This window comes from Scomber japonicus, chromosome 7 (assembly GCF_027409825.1).
Source record: "Scomber japonicus isolate fScoJap1 chromosome 7, fScoJap1.pri, whole genome shotgun sequence".
Taxonomy (NCBI): Eukaryota; Metazoa; Chordata; class Actinopteri; order Scombriformes; family Scombridae; genus Scomber; species Scomber japonicus.
In genome coordinates this window covers 15,015,799-15,034,397 of record NC_070584.1, presented here as the reverse complement: position 1 = coordinate 15,034,397, position 18,599 = coordinate 15,015,799, and the positions used below count along the sequence as shown (strand labels likewise).

Below are 18,599 nucleotides of genomic sequence, written 5' to 3'. Positions count from 1 at the left end.
ACAATTAACTGAACTTCAGCCTTAAGGCTTGACTGATAACCAAGCAGTGAAGAAATCGAACTGTGGAGTGCCTTTATAGTTAAATGAGAGCAGCTTATATGTCAGGGTTTTATGGTAGGTGAAACTGAATGTGGATACACAGTGGTCAGTAAGAAGATAGAATCAGGTACATTGATTGTGTGTTGAGCCTACTGATTTTATATAACATTGTTTTAATAAAATTGAAAAACAAATTGCTCTGCTGTTGATCCTCTTATTTGTAACTTGGTTCATGCACAAATACAGTTTCTACACTGTCCTTCACATCTATTTTAAGTGATGGAAATCCAAAGTCTTAATTTGGATTGTAGCATGAGTGCATGGAACATAGGACAGCTTGGGCTTACGGCTGAGCTGCACATACAAAGACTCTTGAAATAGATAAAATACTCCATTAACTGTACCAACATTTCAGTTCATTTTTATTGAGAAAAAGCATTTAAGGTTGATTAAAGAAGAAAAGATTCAAGAAATTCCTGAGAAAGCAAAAAGGGGAGATCTGAAAAAGGTATTCATTGTTTGTCCCTCACCTCATCTCTGTGCATTTGTGAGGCTGCAGCTAAGAACAGCAGAGGGCCTGAATAAAGATATGTTGCCAAGATTTAAAAGCATTAGACTGGATAATATCAGATAGCAAACTTACAGTTCAATCAACCAAGGACAGATAACTGACATGTAAAGACAGAGACACGGGATAGGACAATCAATAAAGTGATGTATTTCCCTGAGCCGGGACAAATAAAGGATTTAATTTGCTGTCCAAATCCCTGGTTTTTCAAATCAATCACTGCAGAGGAGTGCTCTCTTTGGAGTGAGGGGACTAAACACACATACAGACAATGACAATCATGACATAATAAGACAGTGTTAAACATTCACCCCAAAACAAGAGCAGCTTACATTACTGTTCACAAGTATAAGAGCTTAATCATCCTGATGTTTGTTTGTTCATTCATTCATTGGCATTGCAAGAAAACTAGGAGCATACATAAATGCACATTATACACTCTGACACAAATGCCTGTCTCTTAGTTATTAAGGCACTGAAGTTGGATGGGTTGGGGGAAATACAGGCATGGATATACTGAGTTTTTGTTTTTAACCCATGATGTAGTATTCATTTGAGTATTCATCTGAATAATGTTCACAGGTTTATACAACACATACAGTAAGTCACTCCGTACAATCACAACACAAAGGACTGATAGTTTTTGGTAAATGTGATGAAAATTCCCACTTTCAAGACAATGATCTGTGTGTCCATGTGGCTGTCTACATGTAGATATAATATGACTGCATTGTAGAGAATGTGACAAGTCATACCTAACATGTAGTGTAATAATAGGTTTATGTTTTCAACACAACTTTATAAAGCATCGGTAACAAACGTGGGATTTTGGTGCTTTGGTTATTATGGAGAAATAAAAATAGTGGATTTTGTAGTTTAGGTTGATCCGTATAAATGCAGCACTGAATCATGCTTAGTGTGTATCCATTGTGCCATCTCAGTATCAGGTACTGCAGACCTGTGAACATGAAACAGTCTTTACATCCCAGTGAAACATATATTTCTTCAGTTGTCACAGTAATGTCACTTCTTGCATTTCTACTGAAATAAACCACTGAATATGGAACATGACAGCTGTTATGTGTTATACTGTATCTGTACCAGATAATCAGTGACAGTTTTGTTCTGGCGATGTGCATTTATATGTTCAGTGGACGACAGATGAGCAGGTTCACCGCTCTGTGTGACTGACTGATAAAGCAAGCCCTGGTAGACTGGAAGCACATTACTATCACAGGCATTGTAGGACATTTTGTCACTGTGCATCAAATCTCTGAGAGATTTACTGAAGTCGGGTCCTCTCCAAACAGTCTTTTCTTTAATTTCTGATATTTTTGGTGGACAATTTTCCAGCTCTGGGATACGTCAAACTGGATTCTGGTTGATTTATTAGCTTAGTGGCATGCTGAGTTTATGACAGTTTGGTTGATCTTATTAGCCAAAAGGCAGCAAAGTACAAGAAGAAGTATCACTCTCCTTCAGTGATATCCTTTGTTGCAGACAGTATCCATCCAGGAGAAATGATTTCCAAATACAGTTTTTTTTCTGTGGTTTCCATGGGCACTGAATAATTCAGCACTGGAATATGGGAGACAAAGAAGGATGACATTGTTTTAGGCACAGACTAAAAGTCAAAAAAGGTATTGTGCTGGCTTGCAGACACAACTGTCAAATGTCTGACACTAGATAATATGTTTCTGTATTATTGCATGCAGGAAGGTATTGCTCAGGTGAACAAAACCCTCAATTTATTGAAAACATTTTATTGAGAATCTTACTACGTTTGTTTTTACTTTTCAAGTCTTAATCATCACAAATTATTTTCACAATTCTTCACATACATAACATGCTTACCATCCCATGCAGGGCCAGAGGGCTCATTGTTTTCTCCTGACCAACTGTTTAAGGTGGAGCTCACTCTCCGCTGCAACAATAGGCAGCTCATTCTTCAGGTGATATGAGATTAGGTGGCTAATGCTCTCAAATAACATGTCTTTGGTCCGGACCTTTATAGAGGAGAGCAAGAGATGGAGAGTAAGTGATTGTGTTTGCCATCAAGTACTGACAGCAGCTAAAATACCTTTCAAAAATCATGAATTAAGTATGATCAGTGTATTTGATGGGTCGTGAATATATTTTTGGGAAACTGTTGTGGCTTGCTGCCAGACTCACCACTCCCTCAGGGTCCACTAGCAGTAGGTGTTTGGGCAGGCCACAGTGCATGCCAGTTAGCACATACTGTCCTGTGTTGGTTGTGCTCTCCCGGACGAGAAAATCTCCATCTCGGACCAGGAGTTTCTCTGCATCTCGTCGGCTCATGCGGCTGTGGTACCAGGTCTCCCTGCGGAGCTGCTCCTCATTTGGGGCCACAGGGGCTCGACGGCGTGGAGGGCTGGGCCACTGGTCTTCTAGGACCTGTACACCTCCACCTCCAGCCTGAGCCCTGCAACCTCCAGCCACAGCGGATATACCAGAACTAACACCTCCGCTACTGGCCTCGTGGAGCTTTAAGGCATCCTCAAAGGGCCCTATTGGGAACCATGAAGCAGTCAGTGAGTAAAAAATATAAAAGTTTAAAGCAGAGCATCAAACAGTAAAGGTCAGTGATTATTACATGAGAAACAATAAGCTTAATAAAAAAACAGTTCTGCAAAATGTAATCAGAATAAATAAAGTAGTTTCATGTAAAAGTACATTAATCTTATCACACCATCATAATCAGTACGTAAAATTGCAATGCAAAGGAGCATCCCTGACCCTATAGATTCCCATATCTACCAAAAGTAATTAGTGAAACAAACTCATATACAGCAGCAAGTGAATGCTTTTTCTGTATAAACTGGAAAAAAGGAAAACCCTATTTCACCAATTAAAAATGAGTACACTACAATATTTTTCAAATAAAAAAGTTTATCTCCACTTTATCATTGATCAGATTATGTCATGCCAAATATCAGGACTTACTCATGTCAAACAGGTCTTTCTTGGGACTGTCGGGTGGCCTGGACCCTCTGTATCCATTAGGCCCCTGTGCCAGTGAATCCAGGTTTTCCAAACTCTGGGTGTTGACATACTGATGCTCCTCATAGTCTCTTGGTGGTTGGCCATCAGCACACAGGTAACCATCTGATGTCAGACCTGAAAAGACAGGTGCTCTAAATACACAACTGACCTCTGGCTGTTGGTGTAGTGTGTTTATCTGATACATTTTGGATGTGCCTTATTTTGTGGCCCCCTCTAGTGGTGAAAAACCCATTTTGAAGTACTGAGTTTTGTCAGCTGTTGTGCTGCAGTATACAGTACACAGCTATAGTATGTATTCAAATTATTTCCACAAATAATCTACAATAATGAAGCCAGTTTCAGAATAAACTAAACTGGAGGTGTCTGGTAAATATCATAATTAAAGCCAAATAATCTTCTCACAATATGAATGTCAAATATAAAATGCTAACTGCTGGCATTTGTGGGAAATTTCCCCAAATCAAAACTATGTTTTTCGACCCACTTAACTCTGATCCTTAATCATGTGTTATTTCAATTAGATCATCACTGGGCTGTAGATAAACTTTTGCAAAATTAAACGTATACAGTATATGCTAACTTCACTGTATTAATGTATCACTTTTTTTTTAAATCCAATGTTTAAAATCAACAGTAAAAGGTCATACAAATAACTTCTTCAGCAAAACATACAAAATGTTTATGCTTTTGAATAACTTAATTGGTTGCGTTAATGCTAGAAAAATAAAATAAATGATTGAATGATAAAAGATTACTTCATAAATTCAGAAATAAATAGGCTGCAGATGCAATCCAGAAAACTTTGAGGACAATCCAAGCTTCCCTCCTAGCTCCGAAAAGTCTCAAACATTTTGAGAAAGAGAGAGAGCAGCATACATACACAATCCTCAAGTCCAATTAAAAACCTTCAATTTATTCTCTTTAAAGCCCATTGCTTTATCAAAACTGAGAAATCTGCTCTCTTATGCATTGGTGTGAAATATTACATTTAATTTTTCTAGATGTTATACCTGCCTACTGCCACATGGTGTCTCACCTGAGCTGTTTGTCTCTGTGTCCCAGTGAAGTTCATAGCAGAGCTGACCAGGAGGATAAGATGAGTGCTCCCTTCTAGCCGGTGAGCCCATCTGCAAATGCAAATATACACCAGAAGAACATGGCCTAAATAAATTGATGTAGTTGTGAGGCACTATATATTGAAACATTAGCTACAGCATGTCACCATATTTTGAACAAGATGCAGAGAGAGAGAGATGCAGAGAGAGAGAGAGAGAGAGAGAGAGAGAGAGAGAGAGAGAGAGAGAGAGATATGATTTCTCTCACGCAGTAGGTAACAGAAGAGCCAAGACTCTATGTAATCATATCTGTCTTTGGTAATTATGGTGCAGGCACATCAGGAGGCCAGTTATGGAGTATGTTTTCATGCTCCTTCAGTTTAATTCTATGTCAATAATACTGGGAAGGAGAAGCAAAACATCAATCACCAGTTTTATGAAGGAGGTACGCCTGAATCTGGCTGTCATTCTGTGCTAAACAAGTATTCATGCACCACTTGATAATGACCAGATGCAGCCTTAACTGTGTCTGTACTAAAGTTTGAAGGTGAAATTGGGAATTACTTATACCAATGATTTGTGTGAATGTATTACAAAGTGGAGGCAATACTACGTTTAAAAGGGGAAAAAAAGACTCCACCAACATTGTAGATACAATCTTAACTTCATGTTGTTTCTAAAATCATGCCTGAAGATTCACCTGTGCTGCCATCTTGCTCTGTGGCTGAGTGTGGATGTGACCAAGGAGTGCTCCACTGGGTCTGAGCCGCGAGTCCACCACTCCCCCAACAGGAGGCTCCTTCCCTGGGATGCTGTTGTAGTAATCATGCTCAGAGAAGTCATCATCCTCAGCCCACATGGGCTCCTCTGTCCTAACAGACCTGAAGTTCACAAAACCAGAATGTTAAGATCCAAGGGGGAAAGTAAAAAGGCACAACTTTTATAATCTAAACAGCAATTATATTTATAGATATGATCTATATGTGATATTAATAGTAATAATAATGATAGGACAAAAAGATATGGGCTCTCAAATGGATTAGGTCTTATCAGATGACATATCCACATCCGAAAGTGATCTATATAAATCTGCTGGAGGTTTATATAGATCACCAGAGCTGCTTCTGCTGGCAGCAGGAAGATGTTAATTTGAAACCAGAACAGAAAGACAGTCTGGAGTTCCTCCTGTATCTGCAGTGGCATTACTGAAACACCTGAGGGTTGGCAATAGGATGAGAATGTCTGTGAGGATCAATATTATAAAATGGATTTTGAGGTAATACAAGACCAAATGATCACATCTGCTTGTAATGAATAACAAAGAAATCAGAGAATTGTACTATGGATCAGGTTTTTGTGGTGGAAAATGTGACAAAGCACTTTTATGTATGTTGTCTTGACTGTACATCTATCTAATCTATCTAAACAATCTATCTGATCTAATATAAGCAATTCATCTGAATTAATAAGTGTCTCTGAAGTAGGTTCTCACTTCTTATAGTGTCAACAACTGTTTGCAGGTGTACAACTGTGATGCTTTAATGTAGATTAATGCTGTATTATTAGTATTTATACTTGTTAAGCCTCTATAGTGGTTTCAGTTGTATCTGATTTGGCTGTAGTAAAATTTTTGTGATCTGTCCTCTATTGTCACAGATGTCATCTTTTTTTGACAGGGCTCCATGTTACCTCTCCATAGACGCCATGGTTTTAGGAGGACTGTGAAGGTACTGTTTGAACTGCAGCTCGAATGCCTGGCCAATGGTACTGATGACACCCTGGGCTAAACCATCGGAGCACTCAAGGATGTGGCATGCTGAGAGAGACAAAAAAAGTTAGTGGAATAAAAGTTTTTTTTTCAAGCTTTTAGGACAGAGCTCCAGGCATTGTATTAATCCTTCTATTTAAACATGTTCTTTTCAAAACACTTAATGTTGATTGTTAATGGGGGTGTTATCTTGCACAAAATGTTTAAAGCAAGAACTGAAAGGGGATTTAAATGGTGAAACTATTATTGCAGTTATGATGCAGTACTGCCTGTGAAATCCATTTTTAAGACCCAATAAGCTGTTGTATGTGTTTGGTTATGAAACAAGCAGTGAGCTTTAAAAAGAAGCTTTTCAGGACATACCTCTCTGATTCACCGGATCTTTGGCCACGTATGCAACATAATCAGGCGTGTCCTGTAACATTCAGGAGAAAAATTCAATTAGATCAAATAAACTAGGCACCTATATAATTAAATTAAAGCTCTTATTGATTCTTCAGTCAGATTGTAAGCCAGTCAAATGCAATCCATTCAGATATACGTAGGCAGCCATGATGCCTATTCCAACAACATGAAGGAGGGCAAGGAGTAATAAACTTCACTCACTGTGTCTCCCCCTGAGGCAAACGAGATGGACTGCATGGGATGGTGCGCTATCACCTGTAAGACACAAGTGGATAAAACAGAGGTGGAGGTTTTCCAATATTCTCTCTTTCCATATATGTTGTCATATACAACATTTTTAGGCAAGAGGACAATGGGTCAAGATCCGCAATGAAATATAGATTAGAGTTTGACTAATCCAAATTTTGAACTTAAACCTATTACATCTAAAATGTAATCATTTTCATGCCTAGCATCATACCTGTCGTGTAGTAGGGATGAGCAGACAGAGGCCGTCTATGGAAATATTGACTGCAATGCTCATGCCTGCGAAGCGCAGGTTACTCTTCCCCATGACGGACTGGAGAGCTTTGTTCTGCGCCTACATGACAAAGATGCAGTCAAAATTCTGAACTACACTCCCAAAATTAAACTGCAGTTGTACTCAGGAAATCTCACATATACTGTATTTATCATGAGAGGACCTCCTTAAACCTGCTTAGAGTAACATATACTTTGTTTTATTGAATCAAAAAGATTCACAAAACATAATACAATAAGTTATCTGTACCAAACTGACTCTCATACAGAGTCTTAAGTTTCTTACAATCATTGCTCTGCCCTGTCATAAATTCTATAAAGATTACTAGTAAATATCATTACGAAACAATGAAACATGCACAGTAGGATTGTAAGTTTACTACCGACCTTCTTCCTCCAAGCCCCCTTTCCACCTGGCACAGCATCACAGAGCCTGTTGATAGCTTCCCTAATTACAGGAATGAAAAAAGGTCAGAGGTCAAACCATAGTGGGAACATAGTGATCAACATTCAACTAGGACACATTTATGATCTAAAACTCATGTGGATTAATGTTGGCTATGTACCCAAATATCAACAACCTAGCAACAAAAGTAAGTATTGTAAGTATAACAGCTGTTCTAAAGGTCAAGACTGTGTTAAGGGCTACACAATACTGCTGCATCAGAATAACGGAAAAACTCAAGGTTAAACACGAACAGAGGCTTTGTGTGCCTTCCCTTAGGCTAAGGTTATAGGTCAGAGATTAAAGGTCAAAAAAGGTTTCTAGCTTCTCTGTTCACAAATACTAAACTAGCCCTGGTTACCACTGATGTTAACAGACTGCACAAAAAAACAACAGTTATCATCAATGATTGTTTATGAAGCTCCAGTTTACCTCCCTTTTGAATTAGAGAAGAGGAAACAATAAGGTATCTAGAGTTTGTGCAATTAGAGAAGAGACAACAATAAGGTATCTAGAGTTTGTGCAATTTCATGTGTTCTTATGCTTCTTCAGGGCATCTATTCTCAGAGCAATTTTCTCTGCAGACATGATACAGCTTTTTCTGAAAACTCTCAAGAATGGCAGCCTAATGGGCGTTTATGGCATCTGTCCCCTGTGTGTCTGATGGCAGGAGTAAGACATAATGTGAAGTTGAGGCTGGAGTTCATGCTCTCACTGCCAGGGGATGGTGGTGACAGCAGTCGAAAACCCAGTTGCCCCTATCAAGTGACTCGTAAATATTTAAAAAGCAGCGTCCAGGGCCCCATCTCGAGTAAAGGTCTTCTCAGACATTTTTGAAAAACACAACAATAGTTGGAATGACTCATGGTGATACAAGGGCAGAGGGAGGAGGAGAGAGATGGGCTGTTGTTTTTGTTTGCAATTCCTGCAATAAAATGCTGTGCCTCATTATCTCTAGTGTTGCTGTTTCACACTGTGACACAGAGAGTACTGTTGTTTGGATGTAACTTCTTAAAATCCAGGAGATAAAGTACATTTTTGAAATTCTGACAACTACTGGATGGTTTGTTGTAATTTTCCAGGAAAAAATGAACTTTTCAACAGGTCTCTAAGCTAAAAAAACACAACAGGACAGTTATATGCTGAGTGTGAATTGCATCCAGGCTGTGTTTACCACAATTCACACATTCAAATATCCTGTGAAGTTTGCTAGATTGATTGAGACAATCAATCATTGATCTTTGGCCTTGTTGGACAGATGGGCAGTGCCCTTTTCCCCAGGGAGTCAGAACACATATCGTTAGCACAAAACTGAAAAAATTGGACATCTTTTACAAAAAAGCTTTTTAAAGCTTGACTGATAAACTGCCTCACCCAAGCTACTGGATAAAAAAGGCCACAGTGAATTTGAGTGAGGACAAGTATAAAACAGTACAAAAACAAGACCTGTTTATCATCACCAAAACAATCGTAACTAAGCTGATGTCATGCAGTCATACTGCAGCCGAACCTGATGCAGGGTTAGGCTGTGCTACAGTCAGTATGGAGTCTCCATTTGCTAATGTTTTGTTTTGGTGTTTTGTTTTGCCCCCCCCCCCCCCCCCCTTCAAGAAGTTACAGCCGCAGACATTATCCAACAGGGTGCGTTCATGGGGACCACTGCAGCTTTCCATAGTCATTAGCGAACATCATCAATAATAGATCTCTCTCCCTATCACTTCATCCCTGCTGCCTCCTCCCCCCTGCACTTAAGCCTTGGTGGGCTCCGATTACTGCTGATCGATTGTGGAGGAGAGAGAGAGAGAGAGAGAGAGGAGGGAGGGTGAGAGACAGACAGGGAGCGGGGGAGTGCATGTCTCCCATGCTTTTATAACAATAACATCACATGGAAGGCATAAAAACACAATGACACAGATATATACTAAAGACCTTGGCCACAATACATTTTATACATAAGCAAATCATGACCTGTCATGCCCGTGCACATACAGTAGATTTTTTGGGGTTTTTTTAAAAGTTTTTTTCTGGCATAGTCTTTATTTTAGCAGTAGATAAACAGGAAACATGGGAGGGGGGCTGTGACATGAAGCAAAGGAACTCCGGCCAGGATTCGAACTGGAGTCGGCTGCATATATGGCATGCACTCTAACCACTCAACCACTCAACCACCTGCACACCAACATACAGTAGTTTTGTTTGTCTCTCTATTGCCGCACCTACGCACCATCTGTGACTTTGGTTTTGATTTATTTTTAATACTTGAATTGGCATTACATTTCCAGAGAAAGTGATTAAGCAGGTTTTAGTGAAATGACAGAAATACTATAATGACAAATTTGTGTTGCTATTACTTAAAAAACAGGAAAGTTTTATAAATTCCCCAAATGTTAGTCGCAGGTGTGACTCTATTTTTGAAGCTTGGTGCAGCAAAAATAACATACTTAGAGATCACACCTCACACCACATTGACTTCCTGATAATGTGAATATGAAGCCCAGAACTGACACACAACTGAAAGCATTTTGAAATCTTGGATCAAATTTTTCTGACTCACTCCCACTACCAAGCCAGTTGGTTACCAGCTTACCTCGTCACTTGGGTCCGTGTGTTGAAGTCCAGGGAACGCATTGACTTCAGTACTTCAATGCAGCCCATGTACTACAAAAACAGACACACAAAATAGAAAAAATGTTTAAAAATATGTTTTCAAATATAGCAACAGACACAAACTTGTCATGTATTAAAAAAAATATAGATTCACCATCTCAGATATGGACTATATTCAAACATAAATGCTGCAAATTATTTAAAAAAAGGACCAATATAGTGGCATGTAGTGGTTTTGGAATCAGCCTCAAGTGGCCATTCCAGGAACTGCACTTCTGCACTGGCTTAATTTTGCCACCCCGTAGGTAACCGCTTGATTGCAACCAACTGAATACCCCGTCCCTCTCCCACAACTTTCAAGCATATATGAGAACCTGCAGTGGCCGTAAAACTCGAAAAATAAGGCCCTTTCTAGAACTAGCATTGGTTTGTCCATTCTGGGCTACTGTAGAAACATAGTGGTGCAACATGGCGGGCTCTGTGGAACTGTGGAAGGGGACCTGCTCCCTTTGTAGATATAAAGGGCTCATTCCAAGGTAACATGAAAACAGTATTCTTATTTTCAGGTGATTATACACTAATAAAAGGTACTTATGAATGAATTAGACTATATTCAATTCCTGGCGAGTCAGTTACAATACATGTCTAATGCATATTTAAAAAGTATTGAAATGGTCTATTTTCACTATAAACATTTATAGAAAATGCTGCATGTGCAGTAACAAGTTCCAAAAAGGACATTCTTGGAGGGTGTAATATGTTATCTTCTATAGGGAAAAAAATACTATTAACAATGCATCACAGTCCAACTCAGATCCACATGTAGGGCATTTAAGTGTACTCCAGTGGCTAGCAGCCAGCTGAGCAGCTTTGTAATGGCTGTCAGGTTGGGGTGCTAATGGCACCTTGACTAGATTAGTAGCACTCAGAGGTCCAAATCATGGACAAACTGAAGCCTCCTAGGCCTCTGGGGGATGCTATGAGTGAGTGTGTTTGTGTATGCGTCTGAGGATGTCCTGTACTTTGCAATATATTTGGAGTTTACATGATAAGATGAGGTGATGAATAAAACCCATGACTTCACATTTCTGTAAATATCAACAGTAAATAAACACATAATGCTTTTACAGTAACATTAGGTATATAGCAAAACTTATGTGTACTGTACATCTGTCAAGAAACAACTAAGAAACAACTAATGAAAACCTTCTATGTAACATTAATGGTGTTTATTGATGTGCCCTATCTCTGTAAGTAAACAACAGTGAATAAAAAGAATCACACCAATTCACTGAAATAAAGTGTAACAATTTCCTCACACTTTGACGGTGAGAAGCAATATGACTATGAGTATTCATCTGTTGACGCTGATTATTATCTGTGGATCAGAATTTGTTTTCATTGAGTGTTTATATCTGCCACTTGATTGCTGCTCCAGTGCTTGACCTGCTTGAAAATACATATTTAAAAGATCTTGTGATATAAAACACTTCAGATACCTTCCAAACTCTTTATGAAAATAACTTGTTGCAGCTGTACATAACTCATATTCTGTCCATCCAACAGTATTTTGGCTCAGTCAACGTCATATTCACTTTCATTTCCAGGTTTGTTACTGTGAGTTCAACCAATGGCAGACAGACCACACAGCGACCATACAAACAAACAGAGAGCTATAGAGAGCAGCCTTTGAGCCTAAGAGCTTAATGAGCTTTCTAACCAGATTTGGAGATGGGGGAAGTCTTCCATCAGGAAAATTGTCTCTCTCTTCTTTCTTTTCCTCTCTCTGCCAATGCCTCCATTGTCAAACACTCATCTGCTGATGTAACGCATCCCGTCTTCTATCACCCTATCTGCACTCCTATCCTTTTGGCCATGTCTGTAGCGTGTTATTTTTTATGGCTACAGGGACTTTGACAAGCATTCTTCAGAAATTTAATAACACTGGCATCCACTTTTAAACTTCCTTACAATATCTATGTACAACGGCTGTCGGCTCTGTAGATCATATCCTGAGTCCAGTTTATTATCTAATATCTTCTCTTTTTTAACAGTTCAGTAGCCTACATATTCTATCTTTTGTGATTCATGTTGTGAGAGGTAAAGTGATACATTTTCTACATTGCTGAAAGTACAGTTTCTTCTAATTTCACACTTTTGTGCACTAGTCCCAGCATAATGCTACAATGCTACAATACACTAGTTATCCACTCCATATGGTGGAATAACTTTTTGGATACTGCATCAGTAGCAACAGAAAATTATGTGACAGGTTACAGATTTTATAATTTGTCAGGAAAATACTGTGCAGCAGATTGTACGAGAACAGTACAAAATTATAGCAGTCTGGTTTTAGTAAAGCTCTCTAAATGATAACTGCTTTGGCAGCTGCAGTGCTTTGTCTGATTGTTGCTGCAGTGTCCTGGCTATGGCAGATGCTGGCCAGACACAGAGCCTGACATGGCTGTGTGGGAAGAGAGAATGTGTAAAGGAGGAAAGCAACTATCATATTTGTGTCTTTTCCAGCAGTTTTTGTATGTTGGTTTGTCTGTATTTGAGTCAAAAGAGAGAGAAAGGCGCTGAAACAGAAATAGAGGGAGGGCTGTCCACTGTGGTGGCTATGCTGATTAAAAATGGCACAGCGCAGCAGAAATCTACTGTCACTTTGACACTAATACATGCAGCAAGTACTCCTTGCTGCATAGATTGACCACTGAATCGCACATATAGTACAGCTTCAGCTGCCATGAAACAGGTTTCAAGCACAAGCTCACACAGGTTGTCTAAAATGATTGCCAACTGACAACAATAAAGCTGTTAAAAGCTTGGCAATTAAATGAAATATCAATCAAATATAAGAGCACTTGTGATGCGCTGTAAGGAAAGTCTTGCATGGTGATGAGAGCTCATACGTACTCATCACTGATCCCAGATGGACCCCTCCCATACCAGTCCAACCATCCTCTTCCACATCACATGATGCTGACTGTGATTAAATGTAATTGAATATAGGAATGAATGGTGCCTGTATAATACCATTAGAAAGCGTGCTTGGGCCTCAGACTAGGCTAATCAAGAGCCATGTCATTAGTTTGAGGAGGAGAAGAGGGGAGAAGAGCAGTCCAAGAGCGGTGGAGGTGAACAGGCAAGGGGGATCGCTAAGGGGAGATCATTGACATTGACGTCAAGCAGTCTGCTTGGTATGGTAACCCTTTGTAAACGCAAATCAGTAGTACACACCGGTAGATCTTTTTCTTTTTTTACATAAAACATTATTTCAGTTATAATCACTGTCATCTTTCTAGTGGGGCAACCCATCATCCCTTCTGTATTTATTCCTAACAAAAACACAAAGAGTTTGTGTAATATTTGTACAGATATTCTGAATTAAGATATTTAATGGCAAGACCAGTTAGAAAATTAAGTCACTATGCTGAGGGATTGTAAATACATTTTTCTAGATAAAATCTTAAACAATCCCGAACTCACACAAAGAACACCGCTCCCACAAGCTTACAGTGGGAGCTAAGAGTCAGATGTAGGTTACAAGCATTATAAATAGAGATGGTTCTTGCTTCAAGTATAGTATGATGCATATAACCCTTTTTAAACAATGCTGTAGAATAACAATCCATACTGTGGTCATGGTTTATCTTTCTCCTGACGCCTGTGTGCTATCCTGACGCAGCCTCCCCAACCAGCCACACCAAGCCATCTATCAGAATTAAATTATGTATTCCCCAGCCCTCGCCACATGAGCTGCATAACAAACTGCTTGGCACCATGGTGTCCTTTTGTTTCCCACCCAGATAGTGAAACCTTTAAATGGGGTCATTACTATGTGATTAGCTGTTTTCTGTAAAAAGGGAGTTGTTGTGAGCGCCAGAAAAAAGAAAATTTGGTTGTGCATATTTTCAAAACACATCCTGAATTAAGTGCATGTTTAGCTTCCTTTATATTGGATATATATACAGTATGTATTCAAATAAGGTGGCCTGTAAGAGAGCCAACTGACTCACCCTGACGATATAAGAGGCCCCCGGTCCTGCAATCTTCTTGTCAGGGTGCAACCAGCCTTGAGAGGGTTTGTGGATAAAGCTGCCCTTCTGGTTGAAGTCCTCTCCTCCCAGCCACATGCCTTCCACCCTTGTCCTGCGGTTCATTCCTGATCTGGAACTGCTGGAACTGCCAGGGCTCGCCATTGCCTCCGTGGCCCCAAATCCATGCCCCCCTGGACTGGCAGAGTTTGCCACTGCTACTGCTCTCTGCCCACGAATGGCCTGTAAGGAACAGGGGGTGACACACACAGGGTCACAGGAGTTAAGCACCGCAGCTAGACTGGCTACTGGGCCACTGGCTGAGGTCACACCACTGGGCATGTTTGATGATGAAGAGGAGGAGTGGGAAGCAGCTGCTGCTGCCTTGCCCGAGTCCTTGCTAGAGCTAGAGCTGGAGCTGGAGTTGGATGGGCTCCGGCTGAGCAGGGAGTTGGAAAACTTCCACTGGGGCATCTTAGGAATGAGCATGCAGAAGGTTGTGGTGGCATCTTGTTCTCCATCCAGGCAAGGGGAGTCGGCCAAGGCTGTAGCCCCGGCAGAGGAGGAGGACCTGGCGCTGGGATCCAGAGGAGGCAGGGGAGGCAGAGGAAGGCTTGGGGTGGAGGAGGGGCCCACCGGTGTGGCCACAACTTTGCCACTCATGGCTAAGCTCTGCATCAGGTCGTCAGAGGAGGTCACAGACTCGTTGCGAAAGCGGCCATACTTTGGCTTAAGGAGCATGCCCGGAGAAGCCGCCTGAAGCAGGAGCAGGGGGATAACTGCCAGAGGATGAGGGGGGAAAGGGGGAAGGGGGAAGGGGGAGGGGGAGAGGTATAATGGAAGAGGGAGCAAAAACTGGAGAGAAAATCTTCCAGGCGGAGTCCTATATTCCTGTCAAAGTCAACTGAATGCTGTCTGGTCCTCTCCCATTGACACACACACACACACTGTCCCACTCTCATGCCGCTCTCTTCTCGATCTGAGCTGGCCTGCTTCCTTTCACTGCCTTAGGCAAGCTTGCTCGTACGCTCCCAGTATCTCTCTCTCTCTCTTTGGATGATGTCATTGGGTCTATCAGCCCTGCCCTGCCCAGCTGCTCTCAGGCTGTATTAGCTAAAACACATCTGCCTGAACCACCCTGCTCTCAGACACACACACACACACACGCGCGCATGTTCACACTCTGCAACGATTCAGCAAATGGATAATATGTCAGTGCACATTATCTTTCGGCTAGATTAGGAATAATATTTCAAACTGCCCACACCGAAGAATTCTGCTAATCTATAAATTGAGACAACAAAAAAGCAATGATTTGAACGTAGAGACAAGTCAACACTCTTTTCTCTTTTTTTTAATCTCCCTCTTTCTCAAGCTGATACATATTGCATTTACAGACTAAATAATTTCTGTTCAGGAAAGACAGTAAAATTTAGTAATAATTATCTATTTGGTTTTCTTGTGTAAAATGTAACAATTCACATCAAATCATATCAACAATGCAACATTATAATCCATGCCAATAAAGCTTTTCTGAATTGAAAGCTATTTGCAAAATAAGCAAGCATTACTGAGAAGGACTTGGTTGCCTAGTAATTGGTTCCCTTTATCTTTCATCTATCAATGCATGTTGCTAATGTGTAATAAGCATCTGCCATAATCAGTCCAATTAAGGGAATGTTATTCATGTTTAGAAAACTGAACTAAAAATCAATACAAGAATATTTCTATTCTGGAGAAACAGAAACAGACTGATAGGACTGTACTGAAACCCAAAGTAGAAATATTCATTGTAGAATTGATAATGAATGTGAACAAATGCAGGAATGAGCCTCATCCAATTAGTTAAAATGTATTTTGTGTGAGTCGATATATATATATGTGTGTGTGTGTTTGTGCGTTTAATTCCATTTGCCCTGACAAAAGACATAAACTTCACAAAGGAAACAAAGCAGCCGTACTCATAAGGGACTACATGTCTGAAAACATCCACCCCATCCCATCTGCCTGAATTCTCCTCTCAGTTTCCCTCCCATCGGACTCCCCAGAGAGCAATCAGCCATCTCAGCATGATCCTTTTAGCTCCCCACTTCTTGCACCCTCTCTCATGCCTTCTCACACTTTCCCCTATGAATCATTTTCACTCTTCTAATCCACTACTACACAATTCTATCCTCCCACCTCACACAAAAGTAATGCACTGTAAGCTACAGTCATTCATGATTCACAGTATGAAACACAAAGTAGGTTAAGCAGGGATTTACACTGCAAATCTTTTCTTTTCTTTTTTTGGTGGTCAAATCATGCACACAGGTGAGAGTGAATACAGTGTATTAAAAAAAGAAAGCTAATATCTTTTATCGTGTTAGGAATGATCCAATATATCATTAAGTCTGTTAGGGCAACAAAGAAAAAAAGAGTCCTCAATGGTTAAAAAACAAGCACCTGCAAATACAAACAGATTGTGAAATAAGCCAGTAGTCAGGGTCATCTATTACGCAAAAAGAGGGGTAATCAACTGAATAAAACCACCCACACACACAAAGAAAAGCTCATTATGTTCCCGTCAAACAAGGTAAATTGCTTAAATTCAATCAAGCAAATCATTACGATTTGTTTACTCACATAATCAGTTTGGACAGTGGAGAGAAGCATCATGTTCTCTGTCCAACAAAATACCACTCCAAAAACAACTCAGTACACAAACTGTAATTCATACATGATACTGACCAAAATGTGTACAACTATCACAAATGCGACTTACACAACAAGGTTTGGAGGAATCTCACCTATATGTCAGGCTCTGAGGAAAGAGGGGATGAAAGTAAGATCCAGCCCAGTGAACATCCAATGACTTTTTTAGAGATAAGCAATGTGTATGGTTCAATTATCGTAGTACAAAGCAGCTGTGGCTATTGGTTGAATAGGACAACTGGTTCATTTCACTTGTCAGGAGTCCCTGTTAGAACAAATCATACACATGGTAACACACACACACACACATCAGAAACCGTACGACACCACCACTGCCACCCCACCGCCTTCCAAACAGCCAATCACTTCTTGTTAGTTTGCAACAGAGTATAAAAAGTTACTGATAAACCAGACGTAATCGATACATGTACCGTCCTGAGTATGTTCTGTCCCTTTTTTCTGTCAAATGACAAATAACTGCACTGACAGCACACAAAGGTAAAATACACATGGGGAATTTATTAAAACCAAATTGATTAAAAGTGTTTTTCAAATTGATCTAATAACAATAATTACAAAGATTGTACTAGGCTTGATTGAACACCAATGCATTAGTTAATTGCGTATGATGTTGAACTGCAGTTTCAGTCACTCAACTATAATGTGTTTCTCTGTGTGTAAAGATTTAATATATTTACCTCCTCACCTTGCTATTTTGCATCTACAAGTGGAACAAATCATGCTGTGAATACACCACCACTCATTAGCAGCCATTACCCTGACAACAGTGATTACAGCTAAGAACAGCAACATGGGTTTCTTGCAAAACAACATTGTTTGGTTAAAATGTAAACTGAGAGTTTAAATGTATGTGCTAACAAATCATTGACTGAGGAAAGTAACATTTTTACTTTGTGTAAGGTCAATTACCAATTAGGTGCATTTTTGTCTCAATGCATATTATCAACTATTTTTTATTTTATCAGACCTTTTTAAAGGAAAAGGTCAATAAGCCTATTATAAAACAGACAATTTGACTTGTCATAACAGGAAAATCCAGATGTTAGTAATGATATGGTGGCTCAGTAATAATATGATGGCTCAGTTCTATTTCTCTAAGTGACCCAGTATTCCTTGACAGTATGACAGTGGGGCCATCATGTACAATACCAAGGCCATAAAACAGTCTGGTCACTCTAGTTCCTGTATTATCTAAAGTGAAACCCCAAAGATGAAAAATGTCACTATAGTCTATCTGATAAAAGTGTAATAAATAAATAATATACAATTCAATAATTAGGTGAGATAGCTTAAACTGGTTGAACTGTTCATTCCTTTGCCACAAATCAGCTTGCAAAATAGGCCTCTATGTTTGATATTTATAAATTATTTAGTAGAAAAATAAAGTTAAAATGAATAAATAGTATTATAGGTCTAA

The 18,599-nt window shown here is 39.7% G+C and overlaps 1 protein-coding gene across 3 annotated transcripts; it reads right to left on the bottom strand.

The window, feature by feature from the left end:
- Window positions 1-433: 433 nt before the first annotated feature.
- shc2 (SHC (Src homology 2 domain containing) transforming protein 2) lies at window positions 434-17,433 on the bottom strand. 3 transcript variants are annotated; one of them, XM_053321807.1, is made up of 14 exons: window positions 17,257-17,433; window positions 14,450-15,246; window positions 10,411-10,481; window positions 7,766-7,826; window positions 7,320-7,439; window positions 7,061-7,114; window positions 6,818-6,869; window positions 6,376-6,502; window positions 5,385-5,567; window positions 4,668-4,765; window positions 3,572-3,745; window positions 2,780-3,135; window positions 2,462-2,613; window positions 434-2,185 (listed from the first exon to the last, which is right to left on the bottom strand). In XM_053321807.1, the coding sequence occupies exons 2-13, from the start codon at window positions 15,206-15,208 to the stop codon at window positions 2,485-2,487; spliced, it is 2,184 nt and encodes a 727-aa protein (XP_053177782.1). In that variant the 5' UTR covers window positions 15,209-15,246; window positions 17,257-17,433; the 3' UTR covers window positions 434-2,185; window positions 2,462-2,484. The 3 variants fall into 3 exon arrangements, with proteins under 3 accessions (XP_053177782.1, XP_053177784.1, XP_053177783.1); XM_053321809.1 differs by having other exon boundaries at window positions 14,450-14,710; XM_053321808.1 differs by having other exon boundaries at window positions 4,668-4,758; window positions 5,387-5,567; window positions 14,450-17,433.
- Window positions 17,434-18,599: the final 1,166 nt, after the last annotated feature.

What these genes read in the sequence shown, in the direction of transcription:
- shc2 (XM_053321807.1), bottom strand. Translation starts at nt 15,208, where the DNA reads ATGCTCCTTAAGCCAAAGTATGGCCGCTTTCGCAACGAGTCTGTGACC. An exon ending in ACCATGGCGTCTATGGAGAG is followed by an intron (nt 5,568 to 6,375) that starts GTAACATGGAGC and finishes TGTGAACTTCAG; the next exon opens with GTCTGTTAGGACAGAGGAGC. An exon ending in GAAAGACCTGTTTGACATGA is followed by an intron (nt 3,136 to 3,571) that starts GTAAGTCCTGAT and finishes GGTTCCCAATAG; the next exon opens with GGCCCTTTGAGGATGCCTTA.